The sequence below is a fragment of the Chelonia mydas genome, chromosome 16 (assembly GCF_015237465.2).
Source record: "Chelonia mydas isolate rCheMyd1 chromosome 16, rCheMyd1.pri.v2, whole genome shotgun sequence".
Lineage (NCBI taxonomy): Eukaryota > Metazoa > Chordata > Testudines > Cheloniidae > Chelonia > Chelonia mydas.
Window position 1 is genome coordinate 2,937,332 of NC_057857.1, and position 20,978 is coordinate 2,958,309.

A 20,978-nucleotide genomic window follows, 5' to 3' on the forward strand; every position below is an offset into this window, starting at 1 on the left:
TAAACTTGTCATCTCGGCCAAATTCCAACGAGGCAATGAAATTCAATATCCCTAAAAGTTCCCCCTGCAATCAGATTTGTATTATTCTTCATATCCTCTCAAACTGTCGTGTAGTATTGCTCTGCGCTGTTAAATAGCTGCAGAGGTTGCTGCACTTGGGTGGTGGGTTAAGTGAGCCTGACATGTTCCTTACCTTTCTGGTCTGGGAGTTGGTGGGGTTGTGAAGCTTAATTAACTATTGTTTGTAATGTATTTTGAGATCCTCTGATGAAAGGCACTAGGGAAGGCAGAGGATTAATTATATTATAATTAGTTACTAATAAACTGGGCTAACAGGACACCAACAAGGCTGTAATAATATCTAAAATGGACAAGATGTATTTCGAGCTAAATGGTTCCTCTAACTGTAGAATTCTGTAACATCAGGTCCTCAGTGTTCACAGTGTCTTTGCTTTTAATTTTTAGATGAATTACCAACACTGAAGATAATAAACTTCCCCAGCAATTGCTCTCCTCGAGGAAAGATCAGATGTTCCAATTGTAACAGAACTATTTCCACCTTCGCTGCACTTGAGACCTCTTTCTCTCCTTCTTCTCTGTATGATACTTCAGTCTATGACTTCTCTGACCGAAATTCTGAAGTCAGGTGAATTGCTGCTGAGCTCCAATCTCTGGATGACTTTTGAAGGTTGTCAGTATTCCCAGGACTAAGAGTCTGTAGCAGAATGATGGCACCCTTGTTTTTCTGATAGAGGCTGAGAAGAATATTAATGTTTTAGAGATTGCAATTGCCATGGGACATGGAGCATGTCACCGTCTGTGTTTTATACATTGCAGAGCAAACTGTTAGCACTTATGGCCCCGATTCTGCAAATAATTACACATATGCTGAACTTTACTCATGTGAGTGGACCCACTGATTTCAATATTAAGCGCATGCATTAGTTTGTACGATCAGGGCTTAAAAATAAATGTATTTAAAAGATTGCTCTTCTAGAATATAGAATACATTGTTATTAAATATTCATATTGTTCATACCAGTGCCAGGTCCCCATTGTGCTAGGCACTGCACAAATCCACAGAAAAACAGTCCCTAACACAAAGAGCTTACAACGTAGACCAAAAAAACAAACAAACAGATTGAAAGGTGTGGAAAAGGGATACACATACAATCCAAGCCCTTGATCTGTACATGCTAAGCTTTATGTACTGAGAGTAGTTCCCATTGACTTCAATGGGACTACTTGACTGTGTAAAGTTAAGCATGTGGGTGACTATTCACAGGACCAATGCCCAAGACCCGGTTCTGTCACCTTTCCTCATGATGAGTAGTACCTTACTCCACCATGAGTAGCAGTGGAGTAAGGTATCAGTTTACACCCATTTCTGCTATCTCTGTTCATGTTAAGTGATTGTGGGCATGTGTCTCGTTAGTTCCATGTTGTGTCTGTAAGATGATGCCCCTTGGAAGATTGTTGGCAGCAGGGTCAAACCTCTTGATCTAAAAGTCTGAGTCTCTGATGTGTGAGCTAAAGAGCCAGCTTTGCTAGTTCAAAGCCAGTGGCAAACTCCTAAATCCCTATGAGCGACCCAGCCACTTGAGAGGAACAGAGCTATTCTGTGTAAGTGTGGGTTACCTGCTGTTCATGATTTGTTAGTGGTATTTTTTAAAAAAAAATACAATAAAGCCTCATCCTTGCCCCTCTGCTCTGTTGTTCATCTTTGTTCTTGCTCATTTCCTTTTCGTTTTAATTACCGAAATAAGTACGATTTGTTTAAACTTGGTGACATCCCTTTTAAAATTGGAATTTTCACCCTTACCTTGGCATTTCCTAATTTTTGAATGCTTCCCCTGTGAAGGTCAGGGCAAGGTTAACCCTTACTTTTCCATGGATTTCCTTTTCTCTTTTCAGAAAGCGGGAAAAAAAAAACACCCAGGAAGGAAGATAATTTCTAGTGTAATCTGCAAGTTTCTTGATCTGGAATGAGCTGGCTTGGCCCTCCCAAACACTGTCCTCCTTAACTGAGGCCTTCTAAACTTAGCCCAACTGTGACCAAGGCCTCCAAATCCAGCTGTTTCAGCATCAAAGTTTAGATCGCGTTAGCCATCCAGAGTTTATATCAATCCAAAGTTTTAGTGCTTCTCAGAGCATCATGGCAAACTGCTCTACCTGTTGAGAGGAATCGTAAAACCCTGAAATTGTACTAGATGGGTGGAATTTCTTGTATGATATACAAAAGAGAACACAAGGCAGCTGCACCAAGACAGAGAGTAAAGGAGGAGCTATCCACTGTAACTGAATTTCCTGAACATCTTGAGTGCTTGCATTGTTGCCATTGCATTAATGCTAGTTGTGTTAACGGTGCCTATAAAGTTCTTTGAAGAGGAAAAGCTCAGTATAATAGATTAATAGATTCTAAGGCCAGAATGGACCGTTGTGATCACTAGTCTGACCTCCTTTATAACACAGACCATAGAACTTCCCCAAAATAGTTCCTAGACCAGATCTTTTAGAAAAACCTCCAATCTTGATTTTAAAACTGTCAGTGATGGAGAATCCACCACTTGAGCCCTGCAAATCTGCTTGTATCCACAGACCACGTTTCTCCCTGCCCCTCAGTGCCCCCTGCCGACCCCCCTCCCCACGGCACAGCACCCCCTGGTGACTCCCCCTGCCCCATGGCACAGTGCCCCTGCTGGCCCCATGCCCCACAGCCAGCTAGGCCCTTCTCCCTGCCCCTCGGCGCCCCCTGCCGACCCCCCTCCCCACGGCACGGCGCCCCCTGGTGACTCCCTGTGCCCCATGGCACAGAGCCCCTGCTGGCCCCGTTTGCAGATCGCATGCGATGCAAATTTTGTATCCACACAGAGCTCTGTCTACTACAACCTTAATAGCAGATAGTGTCCTTTGCATGCTGTTAGTTTGTATTGTTCTCACTGTGATTTTGGTTTGTGCCTATATTTCAGTTCAGAAAGAACTCATTTCCCAGGACTGAACTCAGTGGTAGGGTCACACACGATCCCACAGACAGAGATGAGCTTCACCAACTTGAATAGAGTTGGAAATGTGAGTGATTTAAATGGGGGAAAGATGAGTGGTTGCAAGGATATCCTTTTTATAGAACTCAGGGCTAACCTTTGAGCTTCTGGCAAGTTGCCAATGGGGCCCTCAGCTGGACACTATTTGGGCACTCTTGTGTTATGGCACAAAGAAAAGAAGCATCTCTCAGTGTGGCTGATATTTACGTATGTCTGTAAATGTCGATTTCACCGCACACAGCGAAAAAATATTTCCATCAGTAATAATTGAAATTTACAGAACATGAAAGAAAGAAAATGCTGCTTGAGAACTTAGTTTGATTTAAGGATATTTATATTGTATATTTTGACATGAGATGTTGACATTTTGTGTTTTAACAGTTATAAATTTATAAATGATCAGGAAAAAGGGGTAAACAGTGAGGTGGCAAAAGTTGCAGGTGATACAAAACTATTAAAGATAGTTAAGTCCTAGGCAGACTGTGAAGAGCTACAAAAGGATCTCTCGGTGACTGGGCAACAAAATGGCAGATTAAATTCAATGTTGAAAAATGCAAAGTAATGCACATTGGAAAACATAATCCCAACTATACATATACAATGATGGGGTCTAAATTAGCTGTTACCACTCAAGAAAAAGATTTTGGAGTCACTGTGGATAGTTCTCTGAAAACATCCACTCAATGTGCTGCGGCAGAATCCATGGTACGTCCACATCTTGAATACTGCATGCAGATGTGGTCACCCCATCTCAAAAAAGATATATGGGAAAAGATTCAGAAAAGAGCAACAAAAATTATTAAGATTATGGAATGGCTGCCATATGAGGAGAGATTAATAAAACTGGGATTTTTCAGCTTGGAATAGAGACAACTAAGGGGGGATATGATTGAGGTCTATAAAATCATGACTGGAGTGGAGAAAGTAAATAAGGAAGTGTTATTTACTCCTCATAACACAAGGACTAGGGGTCACCAAATGAAATTAATAGACAGCAGGTTTAAAACAAACAAAAGGAAGTATTTGTTCACACAGCACAGTCAACCTGTGGAACTCTTTGCCTGAGGATGTTGTGAAGGCCAAGACTATAACAGAGTTCAAAAAAGAACTAGATAAATTCATGGAGGTTAGGTCCATCAATGGCTATTAGCCAGGATGGGCAGAGATGGTGTCCCTAGCCACAGTTTGCCAGAAGCTGGGAATGGGCGACAGGGGATGGATCACTTGATGATTACCTGTTCTGTTCATTCCCTCTGGGGCACCTGGCATTGGCTACCGTTGGAAGACAGGATACTGGGCTAGATGGACCTTTGGTCTGACCCAGTATGGCTGTTCTTATTTTCTAAAGCCTTAATTTTTTGAATATGAAAGACTGTCATTAAATAATCGTCTAACTCCACCCTCGATTGTCTCAACCCCCCATAATTTCCTCCAACTGTGAACATTTAAAAATCAATAAAAATTGAATTTGTTCTTAAAACCCATAATTTTATGCAGCTGTGAAAACTGAAATTGATACAAAATTTAAAAATGCTTAAATACCCATTGATATAATCCATCAAAAATTTTTAAAATAATCAAATTCTGCCAAGTCTACTGCTGTTCATTGCTTTGCATCCAATAATGAAAATTGATTCAGTGACTTTTTTGGTGGAGAAGAGAGTTGGTGCAGTCTTTGCAGTTATTCACTTTGAAATTATGCTCTGGGAAATCCAGCTAAGCAAACTCTCTTCCTTTTAAACAGCTCTGAATGTTTCCAGTGTATTGATTCCTGTCCTCATGTGGGAGGTGATGGCTGAGGCAAGGCTTTCAACGGAGGGCTGAGAAAGCTGCTGTAATGTTCCTATCCAAATCTTGTTCTACAGCCCTCAAAAGGGTCTTCCAGCAAAACCAGGAAGACTGTGATTTGCTATTTTTATACAAAAAAACAAGCAGAGCTTTTAGCATGTTTTCTTTTTGAAAAGTTATGACATGTAATCATCAAGGAGAGCAAAAGGCATAAGTACTTTTCCTTTGCAGTTCCCCTTTAATATTGCTATGAGAGTCTTACATTTACTTGATTCCTCTCATTCACATTGCATCTGCCTAGCTGGTTTTTGAGGTTTAATAATAATTAAAACTTTTCATTTGCATAGTGCCTTTCATCCCGAAGGATCCCAAAGCCACTTTGCAGACTTTAGAAGGATCATTCATCTGCTGCAGTCACCTCTTGGATGGAATGCAGCAGCTGGTTTCCTCCAGCAATACTACCCAACAGCTGGAGTTTTTAGGAGGTGAAATGAAGAATAATTTCATTTCTCCATGTGAAATTACAGGATGAATTTTAAGGCAGCAAAATATAATTATTTACCTTAGACTTTGACTAGGCCACCAGGATTAACATTCTGTCTCTTGTGAGAAGTGCCTCAGAATCTTTAATGATCACAAGTGATTTGGGCATTTTTTTTTATAGTTCTCTCATGTGAAAGAAAACAAGAATGTAATACTTGGCACGTGCCGTAGGTCAGTGACTGCACAGCACCATTGGCATTGGCTCAGGGAAGAGTACCTCTACAAGTGACTAATCATACCATGTTTATGTCGTAGCTCCAAGTGATGGATCTCAGTGAGGTTGCTGCTCCCCAGCAGGACTACTGTCCAGACAGTGGAAATTTGATTGTTAAATGGGTCCCAAACGTACACAGAAAATCTCAGAGGCCTGACATGGAAGCAGTAACAGAGTAAGTACCATAGTGATAAATACAATATACACTGGGAGAGTCCATCTCCTAAGAGTGACTAGCTGAAGGTCACATAGTTGCCCCTATTTTCCATATAACAGAACACATGGCAGTCACCCTTACCCAGAAGTGTGGCCTGCAGAGGCGCCACATCCCTGTGTACAATGCGCTCAGCTTGGCTCAAGATGAACCATATAGTCTTTGCTGGTCATACCTCTGTATTAAATCTGGGATAAGTATTGTAGAAGTTCAGAAGCTGCACTTGGCGCATCCAGGCCAGAGATGAGCAAAATGTGTCATTTGCATCAGAATCACATGGATAGCAGGTTTCAGTAATAATCCAACACCAGTAGTGTTGTAGCTCACAAACCTTGGCAGCAGCCTGAAAATCTGCCTGCAGCCTCAGCTGTGAGACTGTGAAACTAATGGTATTTATAGGTTTCAGAGTAGTAGCCGTCTTCGTCTGTATTCGCAAAAAGAAAAAGAGTACTTGTGGCACCTTAGAGACTAACCAATTTATTTGAGAATAAGCTTTCGTGAGCTACAGCTCACTTCATCGGATGCATTCAGTTTTGCATCCAATGAAGTGAGCTGTAGCTCACGAAAGCTTATGCTCAAATAAATTGGTTAGTCTCTAAGGTGCCACAAGTACTCCTTTTCTTAATGGTATTTATGTGAACTGTGAAGGAAATGGGACAGAATTGTGTTAAAAATGAGTTTGAGTCCTACTAATGGCAAATGAGACCCAATTTCAGAAGTTTGAGAAGCTGGGAAGAGCCTGCTAGGCATATGCTGTATGTGAGTGCCACCCTCTGGCTTTTGCACTGTACTCCATCCATCTCGAGAAGTAAGTCTACGTGAGTCTTACTCATGCTTTTAGCCTCAATCACTTTTCCTCAGTTTCAGGCCATTCTCTCTCTTTAGCACAGAGGGGTAGAATCTAACACACAAGGGCTGAGTTTTCATAGCTGCCTAAGGGATTTGGATGCCCATTTCCCATTAAATTTAATGAGGACTGGGCATCTAAAGCTTTAGGTGGCCTGGAAAATCTCAGCCAAGCTTTCTAGTCAAGAGCCCAGGCCACATTCCAATATCAGTTACTGACGTCAGTTATTAGAGTCTGGCCCCCAGTCTTCGGGAGCTACTTTACAGTCATTTCTGTTGGATTAATAAGCATGTTCATAGTACTTTTGTGTTCATCGTAAGATGTCAGTGATTTAAGAACAGACCCCCATTTGGGTGAGATTCCTGGGCTGGTACAGTGACTTATACACAGACAAAATAGCCATCAGGGTGCATGAGAAGGATGTGTAATTTGCATATTTGTGCAACTAATCACTAGAGTAGATGTGGCCTGAAATTCCCAGGGTGAAATTCACTTGTCATGCAGAGGGGAGACGGCAGGCAGACGTGTCTCATGTGCGGTGCTGCACTACCTGAATGCCTCTGAGGCCTGCATGCCAGCTCTGTCCAGGCTGGCACAGAAGGCAGTATTGAGTGGGGGCAGGGACACCGGACTCATGAATACACCCATCTAGTGTCCCTAATGTCTAGCAGCCACTCGGACAATCTGTGGACTGGAATGGCTGTGCAGGAGCTGCCCACCCAGCCACTCATGCCTGTTGGGCTGTGAAGGCAGTAGCCAGACTCCCAATGTAGTTGTTTCTTTTGGTTCTCTAATTGTTGTCAGCCCAGCCCAGCCCAACCCAACCCTAGTTACTTAGCCACCAGCCGTCCTTACCCCCTCTCCCCCTGCCCCGGTATACTCTCCACAGGCTGGAGCTCCTTCGTATGTTGGGGAACTGAGTTGGGTCTTTAACTCCAGGGAATCTGGCTTGGACACCTTGCCTGGTCTCTCCTCTTTTTCTTAAGACTCTCATTTGGCTGGAATTTGACTTCTGGTCAGTGGGCAGGTGTAGTTGAATACCACAAAATTAGCCCTTGTCTGTGCTATTTTAGGGAGTGTAAGAGTCTGGAATTCAAACCTAGACACCCCTCCTTTGTAGCACAAAATGTCACAACTAGGTATCTTATGTTTAGGCCTGATGCCAGTTAACCGTTTCAGACATATTTGTTGCTAGTTTTATTCTGTTGTCTCTCGCTTTGGGACTGGTGAGAGAGGGAATCTTTCATTTCACTGTTGCAGCCATGAGAATCTTTGAATTCCCCCTTCTTTTGGGTCCCTATCCTTTAGGCTCTGCTTTTGGCTCCCAACCTTCTGGCCAAGGACAGCTGCGTCAGACTTCCCTTAACACTGTTGTCTTCCCAGCTGACACCCTAGCTGACACCCTTTGAGACAGGAGGCATTATTCTCCTAACCCCACATCCTGACTGTTAAGAGCTCCATCTGTAGCAGTCCCGCCTCTAGCAGCATGGGACTGCTACAGGAAGAGAACTGGGAATCCAATACAGGAATCCTATAAAGGCGCTGGTGAGCATTAGGGATTTTGGCTACTCTAATGTTGGTCTGGATCTAGCTTTATTACCTCTCAGGTCAGCTGGGAGTTGAAGTGTCTGGTAAAGGGTTATGACATGAGTATTTTACTTCTGTAATTAATTGGATTCCTTGTGCTTTTATTTGTTTAGACTAAAGCCTTTAAGAAGAGTATGTGTTAAAAACCTTGCTTCTGAAAATCTCTTTTCCCTCAAAGAACTGCAAAGCAAAGGAAGAGATCTTGACATTGTGAGCTTCTTGGAGGTTTGCTGGTGGACTAGCCATGTGCCCAGCCAAGTGCTATACTGCAGGGATGACAAACAGACCACTGTAAAATGGGCAGATGCTTGTGCCTTCTGGGAGTGAGGAGGGCTAAGGACTTTGCTTTCAGGCATCGCACACACACGCCTCTGGGGATAGAATTCCCAGCTCACGGATGGATAGGAGTTGTGGAGGCAGGGCGCTCGCTCAGCCCCAGTAAGAGAGGTATTGCTGCATGTTGCTCCACAGCAAATGACCAAGCCGCAGCACTGCCGCATTGCAAAGATGTCCCATCCTGCTGGGATGAAGACACGAACAGGGGTAGGGCTAAAGGCAGGATAGTGGGGGGTGTAGGAAATCCCCACTAATCCCTGTGCCTCATCAGCTCTCCTTACTGCACACAATGGTATTTAACAGGTAGCTTGCCTTTTTAGAAACACGCATTCAGCAATAGTTCCCTTTGGGGAGGCATTGTCTTCACTTAGTGGGACTTTCGTCATGTTTCTGGTGGGATCACATGTGCATTATACCATCCTCTTACCTGATGGGGGTAAATGCCTCTTCTATTGGTTTAGGATCAAAGGCTCATCCTCCTGGCTTCTCTCACTGGGAAACATTTCTCCTGGAGAGAGGTTAGGAAGGGGTTTTAGACATGCCAGGAGAAAGGGCACGGGATGTTTTCCTCCTGGGTCTGTATTTCACTGTAACTATTCTGCCCCCCAGAAGAGAAAGAAGTCCAAGAAGGTCCCTTCAGGAGGCCAACCCTATCAGCTGCTTACAAACAGAAGCCAGAAAATTAAGTTGGTGACCAAAAAAATAAAATCAGTCCCAAGCCACAGAGGTGACAGGTAAGTCTTTTGAATTAGACCACAAAGCCAGCCCCCACACTCTAGCCCAGTGCGCTGCCATGCAGGCTGGCTGAGCTTCTGTCTCTTTCAGGCCACTGCTGTTGGGCCAGCCCAGATGCAGGCATTGCAGAGGTGACACTGCTCTGGTGGCGGATCCACACTCCTGCACTAGCAGCCTCTACTGTTCCCTTTGGGGTCAGAAGCAGAGTTCCAGCACTCGGTTTCGATTCTCTGTGCACTGGGGGAGTTTACATGTGAAAATGCAAAAGGAGATTTACAGTGGCTTCCACTTGCATGGCATCCTGGAGGGCAGGAAGATTGCAAGCTAAGGCTGGTTAAAGGGGGAACCAATAGCAGCTTTTCAGGCTGGTTTCTCTGCCCCAGCTCCAAGATCTTTGTTTTCTGTTGGGTATGGCCAGCTCAGAGGAGGCCCAGCTAAAGAAGGGAAAGGACACATTAAGACGGTATATGCAATAGCAGAGGAGACCTCAAAGCTGTATAGGAAGGGTTGGTCAATCCCCCACCTCCTCAAATAGACATTTCTTTTATATGAGTCAATGGCTTTAATTTAGTACTAATATATTTCCAGCTTTAGCAACTTCAGCTACAAACTTTCCCCTCTGAAATGATGCAATATTGACCCTTTTGCTTTGTTTTGTCTTTAGTTCTGCAGCCAAAGAAGGGAAACCAAAGGATAGTCCAATAAAAAATAGATATTCTTCCCCCAGACTCCTGCAGACTGCTACAATAGTAGAGCTGCAAGATCAGGGTGCCCTGCAGCTGGGGAACCGGAGAGTGGATGTGCTGGATGCTACAGAGAAGCACACATGTCCTTTGCTTGTGCAGAAGGTACCCAGTTTATACAAACTAGCCAATGCAATGAGAGCCTGACTGGCCCTAAGGCCAGTGTAGAACAGAAAGCTACAGTAGCTGGTTTTCAGGCTGAGCCCGTCTTTGCTAGCAAAATGAAAGACAAGACATGTCTCTGGAATGCCCACTCCATCTCTAAAAGGCCTCTGCCATTCATGTCACTCTTCCATAGGTCGCTCTCTCCAGCTCCTGGCTTGTCTGACATGGCCTTCTCTTACAGAGGCCTCTGCTTCTCCACCACTCCCTGCCTTGGGTCAGACTGCTGGGATGCTGGGCTTCTCCTCTCCTGGTCTTCCTGCTTCCAACCTTTCCCACTCCCCCCTTCCCACTCTTTCTCCTCTTGAACAGCCCTGCATCTGACTCTCCCTCCACGCTGGTGTCATCTACTCACCGTCCTCAGCACCCACCTGCTCCTCGTCAGCCTGCCTCTTGGATTTCCACTCCTGGCTCTCCTCACCGTCTCCCACACTCACTTATCCTCAGTGACTTCAATTTCTATGCTGATGACCCAGCCGGCCACTTAGTTGCACATTTCCTCACCTCTGCATTTGACCGCAGCCCTGGTTCATCTCTCCCACTCACCAAAAGGGATGCTCACTTGACCTGGTCTTTAGCAAACACTGCTCTCTCTGCTGTGGTGTTCCCCTTCTCTGACCATCACCTGGTATCACTCAGCATCGCCAGTTAGTTTCCTTTTCCCCCCGCCCATGCCCTGTCACTTGGCCTTTCAGTGACTGTCTCTGTGTTCCTATAGCATCTAGTACCGTAGGGTCCTGGTCCATGACTAGGGTGCCTGGGTACTATAGTAATGACTATTTATTTATTTAAAAGTGTTTCCTCCAGTATCTCAGTGTCTAAAAGTTCTTTACATGGGGGCAAAGCTGGACAGTTGGGGCATTGGCAGTTGGATAAGGAGCCTTCCCGTGGTCTCACTGACTCTTCAGCCTGGTTAGCTAAAAGGCAATGATGATACTATTAATTTGATATTGATAATGTACAGACCATATGCTGTAAAGAGCTACAGCTCTGGGGAGGCACTACTGGGTGTTGAAATGGAAGAAAGAACAATTGGATTTTGAGACATAAGGCCGTTCCCAACAGCCCACTTTTGAAATCCAGCGTAACTGCCCATGGAAGAGGCCAGGGGGTTCCCCCTCTGTCGATGATCAGGTCCCATCTGGGCACGGCAGGGAGTTGAATCACGGCTGTGATGTCACCCATTAGCTCATCACGGCATGGCTTGGATGATGAGTGTCCCCAGCTGTACTCTAATGGGAAAGGCTTCCCCAAGCCACCTGGTATTTATAGCTGTAGAACCCTTCGCAGCTTCCCCAGCATTTAGTGCCTAAGAGCTTGTCTACACCGAAAACCCTGCAGTCGTACCGCGGCAGCACTTCAGGGACAGCACTGACTGCACCAACTGGTGGGGTTCTCCCATCGGTGCAGGTACTCCACCTCCCTGGGAGGCGGTCGGTAGGTCCGGGGCAGTGTGGTTGGATTTGTCACATGCCTGAGCTGCATAGTTATAACAGTCTAATTTCCTAGTATAGACCAGGCCTTACAGCTTTCTTCCCAGCGTCCCCATACTACAGCGTGCAGCTGCCCCGCTGGAGAGAGGCTGATATTGCCCCAAGCAATTTCAACAACTGTCAGAGCTTTAAAGCTACAAGCCTCCCTCCCCACTTTGACTTCTTTGCACTCTAACACACACACTTCCTATTCAAATAATAATGAGACAATAAACACTCCTGGCTGTGAAGACTGAAAGGGGCAGATGTGGGATGGGGAAGAGCATGTGTTGGGCAGGAGGCGTGAATAAACTGATTATTTATTTAAAATGCTGATTGAAGCTACCAGGTTAAACTGTGATATTTGGGCTGTTTCTTTAGATTCCAGTCGTGAGTTTGAAAGAACAAGGCCTGGAAAGAATCAGCAACAGTCCTTATCTGAGGAAAGCATTTGAAGGTGAAACTGGACTGGATGTTAAAACTAAAGCTTGCCTTTAAACCCTTCCAGGGTGCATTTTCCTACTGTAACGGGGTTCATTCACCATTGGTGGGGCCTCCTCCTTGCAGCTCTGGAATTAGTTCTCCACCAGTCTGACACTTCCTTTGGTCAGTTCCTTGCCCTGTGGTCTCCCTATTTCTCTAGGACTCAGGATGCCCCTTCTTCATGACTCAGCCCTCTGGCCAGGTCACTATAGTTCTGCCCTTCTAGGGTATGAAAGACCCACTGGATCAGTGACCTGCTTGCCATTCCAGTCAGCCTTCTGGTCCCAGGTAGGGCCCAGGGCTGCTTTCCCAGCAGTTGGTAAGGGAACCTGGGCTGGCCCACTTCTCTGGGTTCCAGTCCAGGAACTCTGTATCTGGCAACTATAGCTCCCAGATCCTGTTGCTATTTCCCTTTCAAGGGCAGATTCACCAGTACACAGCAACCAGAGTGCATTGGCAATCAAATTGGGTTTACAGGTGCCTTGTAACACCAATGCAGTGCACAGCCATTCAAATCTTCACCCTGCTAGAAATATCACATGGAAGAGTGGTCTTTGGATTTCTTATTTAGTGTTTGTCACACTGTCTGGAGTAGCTTGCAACGGTGAGTGCCAATCTTAGGTCAGATTTAACCCTAAAATCACACCACATCAGGTTTCTCCCAGTCCCAAGAGACCTGTCACTTACCCCAGATCAATTGGTACTCCAGATCTTACACCAAAGACAACACTGGCAGCCACTTCTATAGAAACTAATTAAACTAACTATAGGTTTGTTGGGTAAGAAAAAAGAATAAGTTATTGAGAGGTTAAAGCAGGTAAAATATAATAAACAGGTGAATCACAGTTTGTAACTCCAAATAGGGGCAGTGGTGTAATAAACTGCCAGTTTCCCAAAAGTCTTTCAGGGCTACCCAGATCTCTGTCTTCTCATTCAGTTATTCCTTCCTGTTAGAATCCAAACAGTCCAGAGATACATGCTCTTCCTTTGAGTTGGTTCTTATAGCTTCTTCTCCAGAAAAGAACTTGATCAGTGTTTTTACTCGCACAATGGCCACTTGCTTTGCAATTAGCATTTCCAGTAGTTACAGTCCTTCATTAGCATTTCACAAGATTTCTTTAGTGAGTGATTTAGTTACAGGGTTATACACAAATGCAAATGTTTGTAATAGCAAACAAACAATCGGGTATTTCACTACTTTTCATGAATTGAACATCTGAGTACATTTTCATACTAGCATACCCTTTAATCTAATTACAGGGATTTACATAATGTAAATGTAATTTCAGGGGTATATGCAATGTAAATGTAATGTAATAGCAGACATCCAGTTTCAGGTAAGTGAATACAATCCCATTAGCATCACTTTTGATCTCTATTAGTGTACGAACGAATTAGTTTGAGTATATACTAATTAGGGCTGTCAAGCAATTAAAAAAAATAATCAAGTGATTAAAAACATTTGTGATTAATCGCACTGTTAGACAATGATAGAATACCATTTATTTAAATATTTTTGGATGTTTTCTACATTTTAAAATATATTGATTTCAATTACAACACAGAACAGAAAGTGAACAGTGCTCATTTTATATTTATTTTTGATTAGTAATATTTGTGCTGTAAAAACCAAAAGAAATAGTATTTTTCAATTCACCTCATTCAAGTACAGTAGTGCAATCTCTTTATCATGAAAGTTGAACTTACAAATGTAGAATTAGGTACAAAAAGTAACTGCATTCAAAAATAAAACAATGTAAAGCTTTAGAGCCTGCAAGTCCATTCAGTCCTACTTGTTCAGCCAGTCACTCAGACAAACAAGTTTGTTTACATTTGCAGGAGATAATGCTGCCCTATTCTTGTTTACAATGTCACCTGAAAGTGAGAACAGACATTGGCATGACACTGTTGTAGCTGGCGTTCTAAGATATTTACCTGCTAGATGCGCTAAAGATTCATATGTCCCTTCATGCTTCAACCACCATTCCAGAGGACATGCGTCCATGCTGATGATGGGTTCTGCTTGATAACAATCCAAAGCAGTGCAAATTGATGCATGTTCACTTTCATCATCTGAGTCAGATGCCCCCAGCAGAAGGTTGATTTTCTTTTTTGGTGGTTCGGTTTCTGTAGTTTCCGCATTGGAGAATGCTCCAATTCCGTTGCTCTTTTAAGACTTCTGAAAGCGTGCTCCACACCTTATCCCTCAGATTTTGGAAGGCACTTCAGATTCTTAAACCTTGGGTCAGGTGCTGTTGCTATCTTTAGAAATATCACATTGGTACCTTCTTTGCATTTTGTCAAATCTGCAGTGAAATCTGCATGAACAACATGTGCTGGGTCATCATCTTACACTGCTGTAACATGAAATATATGGCAGAATGTGGGTAAAACAGAACAGGAGACATACTATTCTCCCACAAGGAGTTCAGTCAAAATTTAATTAACACATTTTTTTAACAAGCGTCATGAGCATGGAAGCATGTCCTCTGGAATGGTGGCCGAAGCATGAAGGGGCATACGAATGTTTAGCGTATCTGGTACGTAAATACCTTGCAATGCCGACTACAAAAGTGCTATGCAAATGCCTGTTCTCACTTTCAGGTGATGTTGTAAATAAGAAGCGGGCAGCATTATCTCCTGCAAATTGTAACCAAACTTGTTTTTCTCAGCGATTGGCTGAATAAGAAGTAGGACTGGGTAGACTTGTAGGTTCCAAAGTTTTACATTGTTTTGTTTTTGAGTGCAGTTATGTAAAAAAAAAAAAAAATCTACATTTGTAAGTTGCACTTTCAAAATAAAGACATTGCATTATGGTACTTGTATGAGGTAAACTGAAAAATATGATCTCTTTTGTTTATCATTTTACAGTGCAAATATTTGTAGTAAAAATAATATAAAGTGAGCAGTGTACAGTTTGTATTCTGTGTTGTAATTTAAATCAGTATTTTTGAAAATGTAGAAAAACATCAAAAATATTTAATAAATGTCAATTGGTATTCTATTGTTTAACAGTGTGATTAAAACTGCGATTAATCACAATTAATTTTTTGAATTAATCGCGTGAGTTAACTGCAATTAATCGCCACCCCTAATACTAATACACTTAACTCTTTGATGTTCACCCCCAAGCGAATTGACTTGTGACTCTGGCCTGAGCTAGTCTGCCAGCGCCAGTGTGTTCATGTATGAAAGCGTTAATAAACTTAAAAAAAAGACAGGTTTCAGAGTAGCAGCCGTGTTAGTCTGTATCCGCAAAAAGAAAAGAAGGTGTACTTGTGGCACCTTAGAGACTAACAAATTTATTTGAGCATAAGCTTTCGTGAGCTACAGTTCACTTCATCGGATGCATTCAGTGGAAAATACAGTGGGGAGATTTATATACACAGAGAACATGAAACAATGGGTGTTACCATACACACTGTAACAAGAATGATTGGGTAAGGTGAACTATTACCAGCAGGAGAGCGGGGCGGGGGGGAAACCTTTGTAGTGATAATCAAGGTGGGCCATTTCCAGCAGTTGACAAGAACGTCTGAGGAACAGCTGGAGGAGTGGGGGGGAATAAACATGGGGAAATAGTTTTACTTTGTGTAATGACCCACCTGAAGGACGACCCATCACTCTCACAGGTCTTGGTAGACAGGCCAGTCCTTGCTTACAGACAGCCCCCCAACCTGAAGCAAATACTCACCAGCAACCACACACCACACAACAGAACTACTAAACCCAGGAACCTATCCTTGCAACAAAGCCCGTTGCCAGCTGTGTCCACATATCTATTCAGGGGACACCATCATAGGGCCTAATCACATCAGCCACACTATCAGAGGCTCGTTCACCTGCACATCTACCAATGTGATATATGCCATCATGTGCCGGCGATGCCCCTCTGTCATGTACGTTGGCCAACTGGACAGTCTCTACGTAAAAGAATAAATGGACACAAATCAGATGTCAAGAATTATAACATTCAAAAACCAGTTGGAGAACACTTCAGTCTCTTTGGTCACTCGATTACAGACCTAAAAGTTGCAATTCTTCAACAAAAAAACTTCAAAAACAGACACCAACGAGAGACTGCTGAATTGGAATTAATTTGCAAACTGGATACAATTAACTGAGGCTTGAATAAAGACTGGGAGTGGATGGGTCATTACAAAAAGTAAAACTATATCCCCTTGTTTACTCTTCCCCCCCCCCCCCCCCCCCCCCCCGCTGTTCCTCAGACGTTTTTGTCAAGTGCTGGAAATGGCCCACCTTGATTATCACTACAAAAGGTTCCCCCACTCCGACTTCCCCCCTCCCCCCCCCCGCTCTCCTGCTGGTAATAGCTCACCTTACCTGATCACTCTCGTTACAGTGTGTATGGTAACACCCATTGTTTCATGTTCTCTGTGTATATAAATCTCCCCACTGTATTTTCCACTGAATGCATCCGATGAAGTGAGCTGTAGCTCATGAAAGCTTGTGCCCAAATAAATTTGTTAGTCTCTAAGGTGCCACAAGTACTCCTTTTTTAAAAAAAAAGAAAGTTCCAAAACACATAATTATGTTAAAAGTGAGTTAAGGTTGAGAGTACTTTATCAGTAATTTAAGGGTGAAAAACAATACACAAATGCTATAATTATCCCAAAACCAAGAGTAACAAATCCAGCAATTTCAGAGTTATGGTTACACTTAAACATGTTAAGAGCTACAAATGCATTTAAGACACCCAAGTAACATGAATTCTGTCCTGTAGAGACACCATGATGGGGCAAAATGAAAATAATCTAACAAGTCTTTAAAATTCAGTGTCCCCTCATGCAGGATTAGAGACACTAAGATGCTTTCTTCATAATAGTATGGTAATTGTCTGGTGTCACTACAAGGTAGAGTTCAGACTGGGTGCCTTAACTGTATTTCCAGATCTTAATATGTGTGGATTTTTTCAACGTAATCTTAACTCTCTCTATTTCCTTGGTTTATTATGTGTGTTTGGGGATAATCACAGCAACAATTTGCCCTTAAATGACTGATATTTATTCTCAGTCTTAACTCGATTTTACCATAGATTTTTGTCTGGGCTCTTATGTCCTACAGCGATGGATGCTATAGAAACCCTTGAGAGATGCATATACATTTTAGGGCTCAACCATGGCTGACAGACACTGCTCTGAGTAAGTGGTGTGGATCTGCATACCAGGAGCACCAGGAGGACTGTCCCTTCCAGGACACGGGCTGCTATGCCCTTTCCAGGGATGCAGAACATACTTGCATGTTTGGCCAGCCAGCACTGCTGCTGGGTGGTGTGGGGGGAGAAACAGAACTGTGGCTGCACCTCCTGTCCATCCCCTTCATACTGGCTAGTGTACAGAGGGGTAGCAGGAGCGAGAAGTGCTTGTGCTTGGAGAGCATGGAGATTGCCATGGTGCTTGGCTGCTGCACAGGGGTGCAAGTGCTCTTGTGCTCTCCAGATGCATCTGCCGCAGGGCAGTGCCAGGGCATCTTCTAGCCCTTAACTCACAGGTCACCTTTAAGACTGTGCTGTATTCAGGCCTGTACACTTGTCTCTTTCTCTCCAGTTTTTCCAGGCTGAGAGCTCTGACAGGCCTGATGTTCAGATGGCTCTGTAGGAAGGTTAAGTTGTCTTCTCTCTGCCCCACTGTAGGCTCCTTCGGCATGAAGAGCCACGAGACCAATCTAGAACAGCAACCGGGCTATGCTGAAGCCGGGCTAATTGTACTCACCACCCAGTCTCTGGAGTCCTGCACGCTAGAGGGCACAGAGGAAGCCTCTGCCAACAAAAAACAACTGTCACAAAAACCAGTAAGTCTGAGTAAAGCAGTGTCTAGCAACAGGCCAGAAAGACTAGGCTTCCCTGCCAGGAAAGGGACCCTGGCGCTATGCTTAACAACAGTCATCACCTCAGCCCCGCATCGGATGTGTCACAGATCCCTGCCTGTGTGCCTATCCTCTGCCAAGCAGCAGCAACTGCAAGAAAAGAACCAACAGTTCAAACCATCAACAAAATCTCCCTTCCTGCTGTCTGGACTGGAGTCTTCTGAGCATGTTCACTATCTGCTCTCTTTGAGGCCCCTCCTTAGGTTACATCCCCTCTGCTGGGATAAATGGCAGGATGACAAGGGTTAACTGACAAGCAAAGCCTCTTGTTTATCCCTTGCAATAGACACCAGTGCAGGGGCAGCATGTTTTTCTTTCCATTAGCCAGCACAGAAGAGTTCTTCTCCAAGGGCCAATTGTATGACAGAGCCCAGACAACAGCTCTGTGGCTCCAGCATTCATCAGTACTCAGTCGCAGACTTGAGGAGTATCACTGAGAAGGTCCAAAACCAGGCATGTGGATAGTCCATGCTCTCTGTGGCCTATTAATCACATCATGCTGCACAAAGCAAGCTCCTGGCAGTGGATGACCAAGGGGGTTTCATTTGTCTCTGTCTTGATCACTTGCATGCTCAGTAATTACACTATTGTAGAGATGCAAATGTTGGCATTATTCTAGCATCAGACTCCACCCGGTCACTTGTATTGATTGTGAAAGGGTCAGCACAGTGACTTTGCTGAGGGAGACCTGGGTTTTAGATCAGCCTTGACAGTCTCCAGAACACAAGTTTCCCTCAGCCTTGACACTCTCCTCCCAGTAAAGAACTTACTTACAAAAGCCTTCTTGATCTTAAAGAGTAGGATTAGTTTAAGCTACCCTAGGTGAGCTGGCTAGCTATAGGGATGCTCTGTGTGCAGTGACAAAAGGAAAATGAAGAATGTTATGGGGGGAAATGAAAACGGATTCTCCTTTTGATTGACATGATCTTCTGGCATCCTGCTTCACTGAGCCAAGAGCCTATTACCATATGCCCTGGCTGCTGTTGAGTGAGTGAGGAGCAGAAGTGTGCTCAGCTGCTGAAACAAAATAATGTGTAGCTCTAGAGAATCTCCCCTTTTATTTGATATCCTCCTAACCCATCTGAATTGTCTGTGAACCTTTTTAGTCTGAAGAGCAGGAATCCCAGGAAGAGGAAGGCCCCAGGAAGCAACACATGGGACTTGGGAAAAGAAGGTCTTCGGGGATGTATGTGCTGTACAACAGCAGCACGGCAAGCCTGGTCCTTGAGGGTGAGTGATGAAAACATCTCCACTGTACTGTAATGACAGTGCATTAGACATTTCTTTGCAGTGTTGTTATGCATTAACCATGTCAGAATAGTGCGGGTGGGTGTGGGAGGGAAGGCACTTAAATACATGTGCCAAGGGTACTGTCCCATTGCTGATTAGCTGCATTCCAATTGGCTTTGTGAGAAGAGTGTTGTAGTTAGGATTGTAAGAGTTGCCACAGCATCTCAGACTGTTAGGCCACCTAGTCTGGTATCTGCCTGTGGAAATGCCCATGCTGGATGCACCAGAGGGAAGTGAAGCAGTGTATTTTTCTACAGTCAGAACACAGCTTATGCATCAAAGCACATTTGTTCTTAACACACACGAAACTCTTACGAATAACCAATTATTTGCAAACTCACTCCAGAGAATGCAGAGAAACCCCTATTTAAGAGACCACTCAGAGGACTGAAAAAAGGGGACACCGAAGGGAGGTTTCTCTCTGAATGAAGGTGGTTAAGGCTTGCTCTTTAAAATCTGAGTTGAATATCATAGGAGATTACTCTGTTTTTACCTATCTGATACCCAGCATTATCCTGTTGGTTATCACAATGTTCAAAATAGAAACATGTCATTTCAAAAATAAATGACTTGAAATACAAATATTTAAACAGATTTTTAATGTCTACAAGGTCATCTGTAGCTGGTGGGCACCAGACACGGGTGGAATAACAATGTAACATTTATTCTATTGAATGGCCATTGGGAGTGTAAGAGACAGCAGCAGAGAGACATGGAATTGGAGTTGGGAGACGTCACCATAGGATAATAGACTGCTCTATCACATGGGGCCAAACCCACCAGTCCTGACTCAAGCAAAACACCTGTTGAATTCAATGAGCGTTTTGCCTGAAGAAGGGACTGCGAGATTTGTCCCATGGTGTTTTGTTTTGGCATTCATCCCTCAGAGATGTGTTCCTGGGTCCTGTTTGTCAGAGCCCAGAGGAAAAAGACAAAATACAGAGCAGTACTAGAGGTGGTATGTCCTCATCTCTCATTCTCTGCTCAGGTGTTGAAGACAATGGGTACCTGCTGCCAAGGCCAGGAGCACAGCATGAAATGTCCTGCAAGCGCCTAGCAAGCAGGAAGGAAGCAGCACAGGCACTGGGCTATCTTCAGGGAGGGAGCAGCCCGCTGCAGCCAAGCCCAGCTGCTCTAACACCAGACAATGATAAACATGAAGATGACTCTTACCCTCCTCCCCCTCCCCCTCCCCCTTCTCCTTTCCCACTGAGGGACAATGACAAGCCTTCCCCAGATGTAGAATCCCCTCTCTTCAGAGAGGACAGCGCTCTAAGGGCATCCAGTGAACAAGGCCACCGTCTTGATTAACCCTTCATTAGATAATTGCAGTGGGAACTTGACCCTATAATGTGTGGTGATTGTAAGTGAATGTGCAGGTTAAGGCACAGTTTGATTGAGTTCAGGCACTCTCCTTGGGTGCCTGCTCTTGCCATAGACAGCTGCATCAAGAGACCAAGAAGGAGGGTGAGTGAGGTAACCTGCCTGCTCCAGGGACCTTTGAATGTACAGGACAGCTTGAATGCTCTGTGCTTTGTAATTAAAACCACAGCTTTCCATCCTCCTCCCTGGGTGTCTATCTATCCTGGCTAGTCTCTCCAGAAGAGGGGTCAATTTGTGGGAGGGAAAAGGAGTTC

At 44.1% G+C, this 20,978-nt stretch overlaps 1 protein-coding gene across 1 annotated transcript in view; it reads left to right on the forward strand.

Annotated features, from left to right (window-relative positions):
- The window catches only part of C16H9orf43 (chromosome 16 C9orf43 homolog), a 34,642-nt gene extending 13,737 nt beyond the window's left edge, over nt 1–20,905 (forward strand). The window contains exons 3-12 of the mRNA XM_037879865.2: nt 466–646; nt 2,970–3,069; nt 5,628–5,761; nt 8,348–8,444; nt 9,180–9,304; nt 9,970–10,153; nt 12,064–12,139; nt 17,819–17,976; nt 19,158–19,281; nt 20,330–20,905. Of these exons, the coding sequence (XP_037735793.1) occupies nt 466–646; nt 2,970–3,069; nt 5,628–5,761; nt 8,348–8,444; nt 9,180–9,304; nt 9,970–10,153; nt 12,064–12,139; nt 17,819–17,976; nt 19,158–19,281; nt 20,330–20,652 (1,502 nt within the window). The 3' untranslated portion in view covers nt 20,653–20,905. The remainder of the gene's footprint in view (nt 1–465; nt 647–2,969; nt 3,070–5,627; nt 5,762–8,347; nt 8,445–9,179; nt 9,305–9,969; nt 10,154–12,063; nt 12,140–17,818; nt 17,977–19,157; nt 19,282–20,329) is intronic.
- Nucleotides 20,906–20,978: the final 73 nt, after the last annotated feature.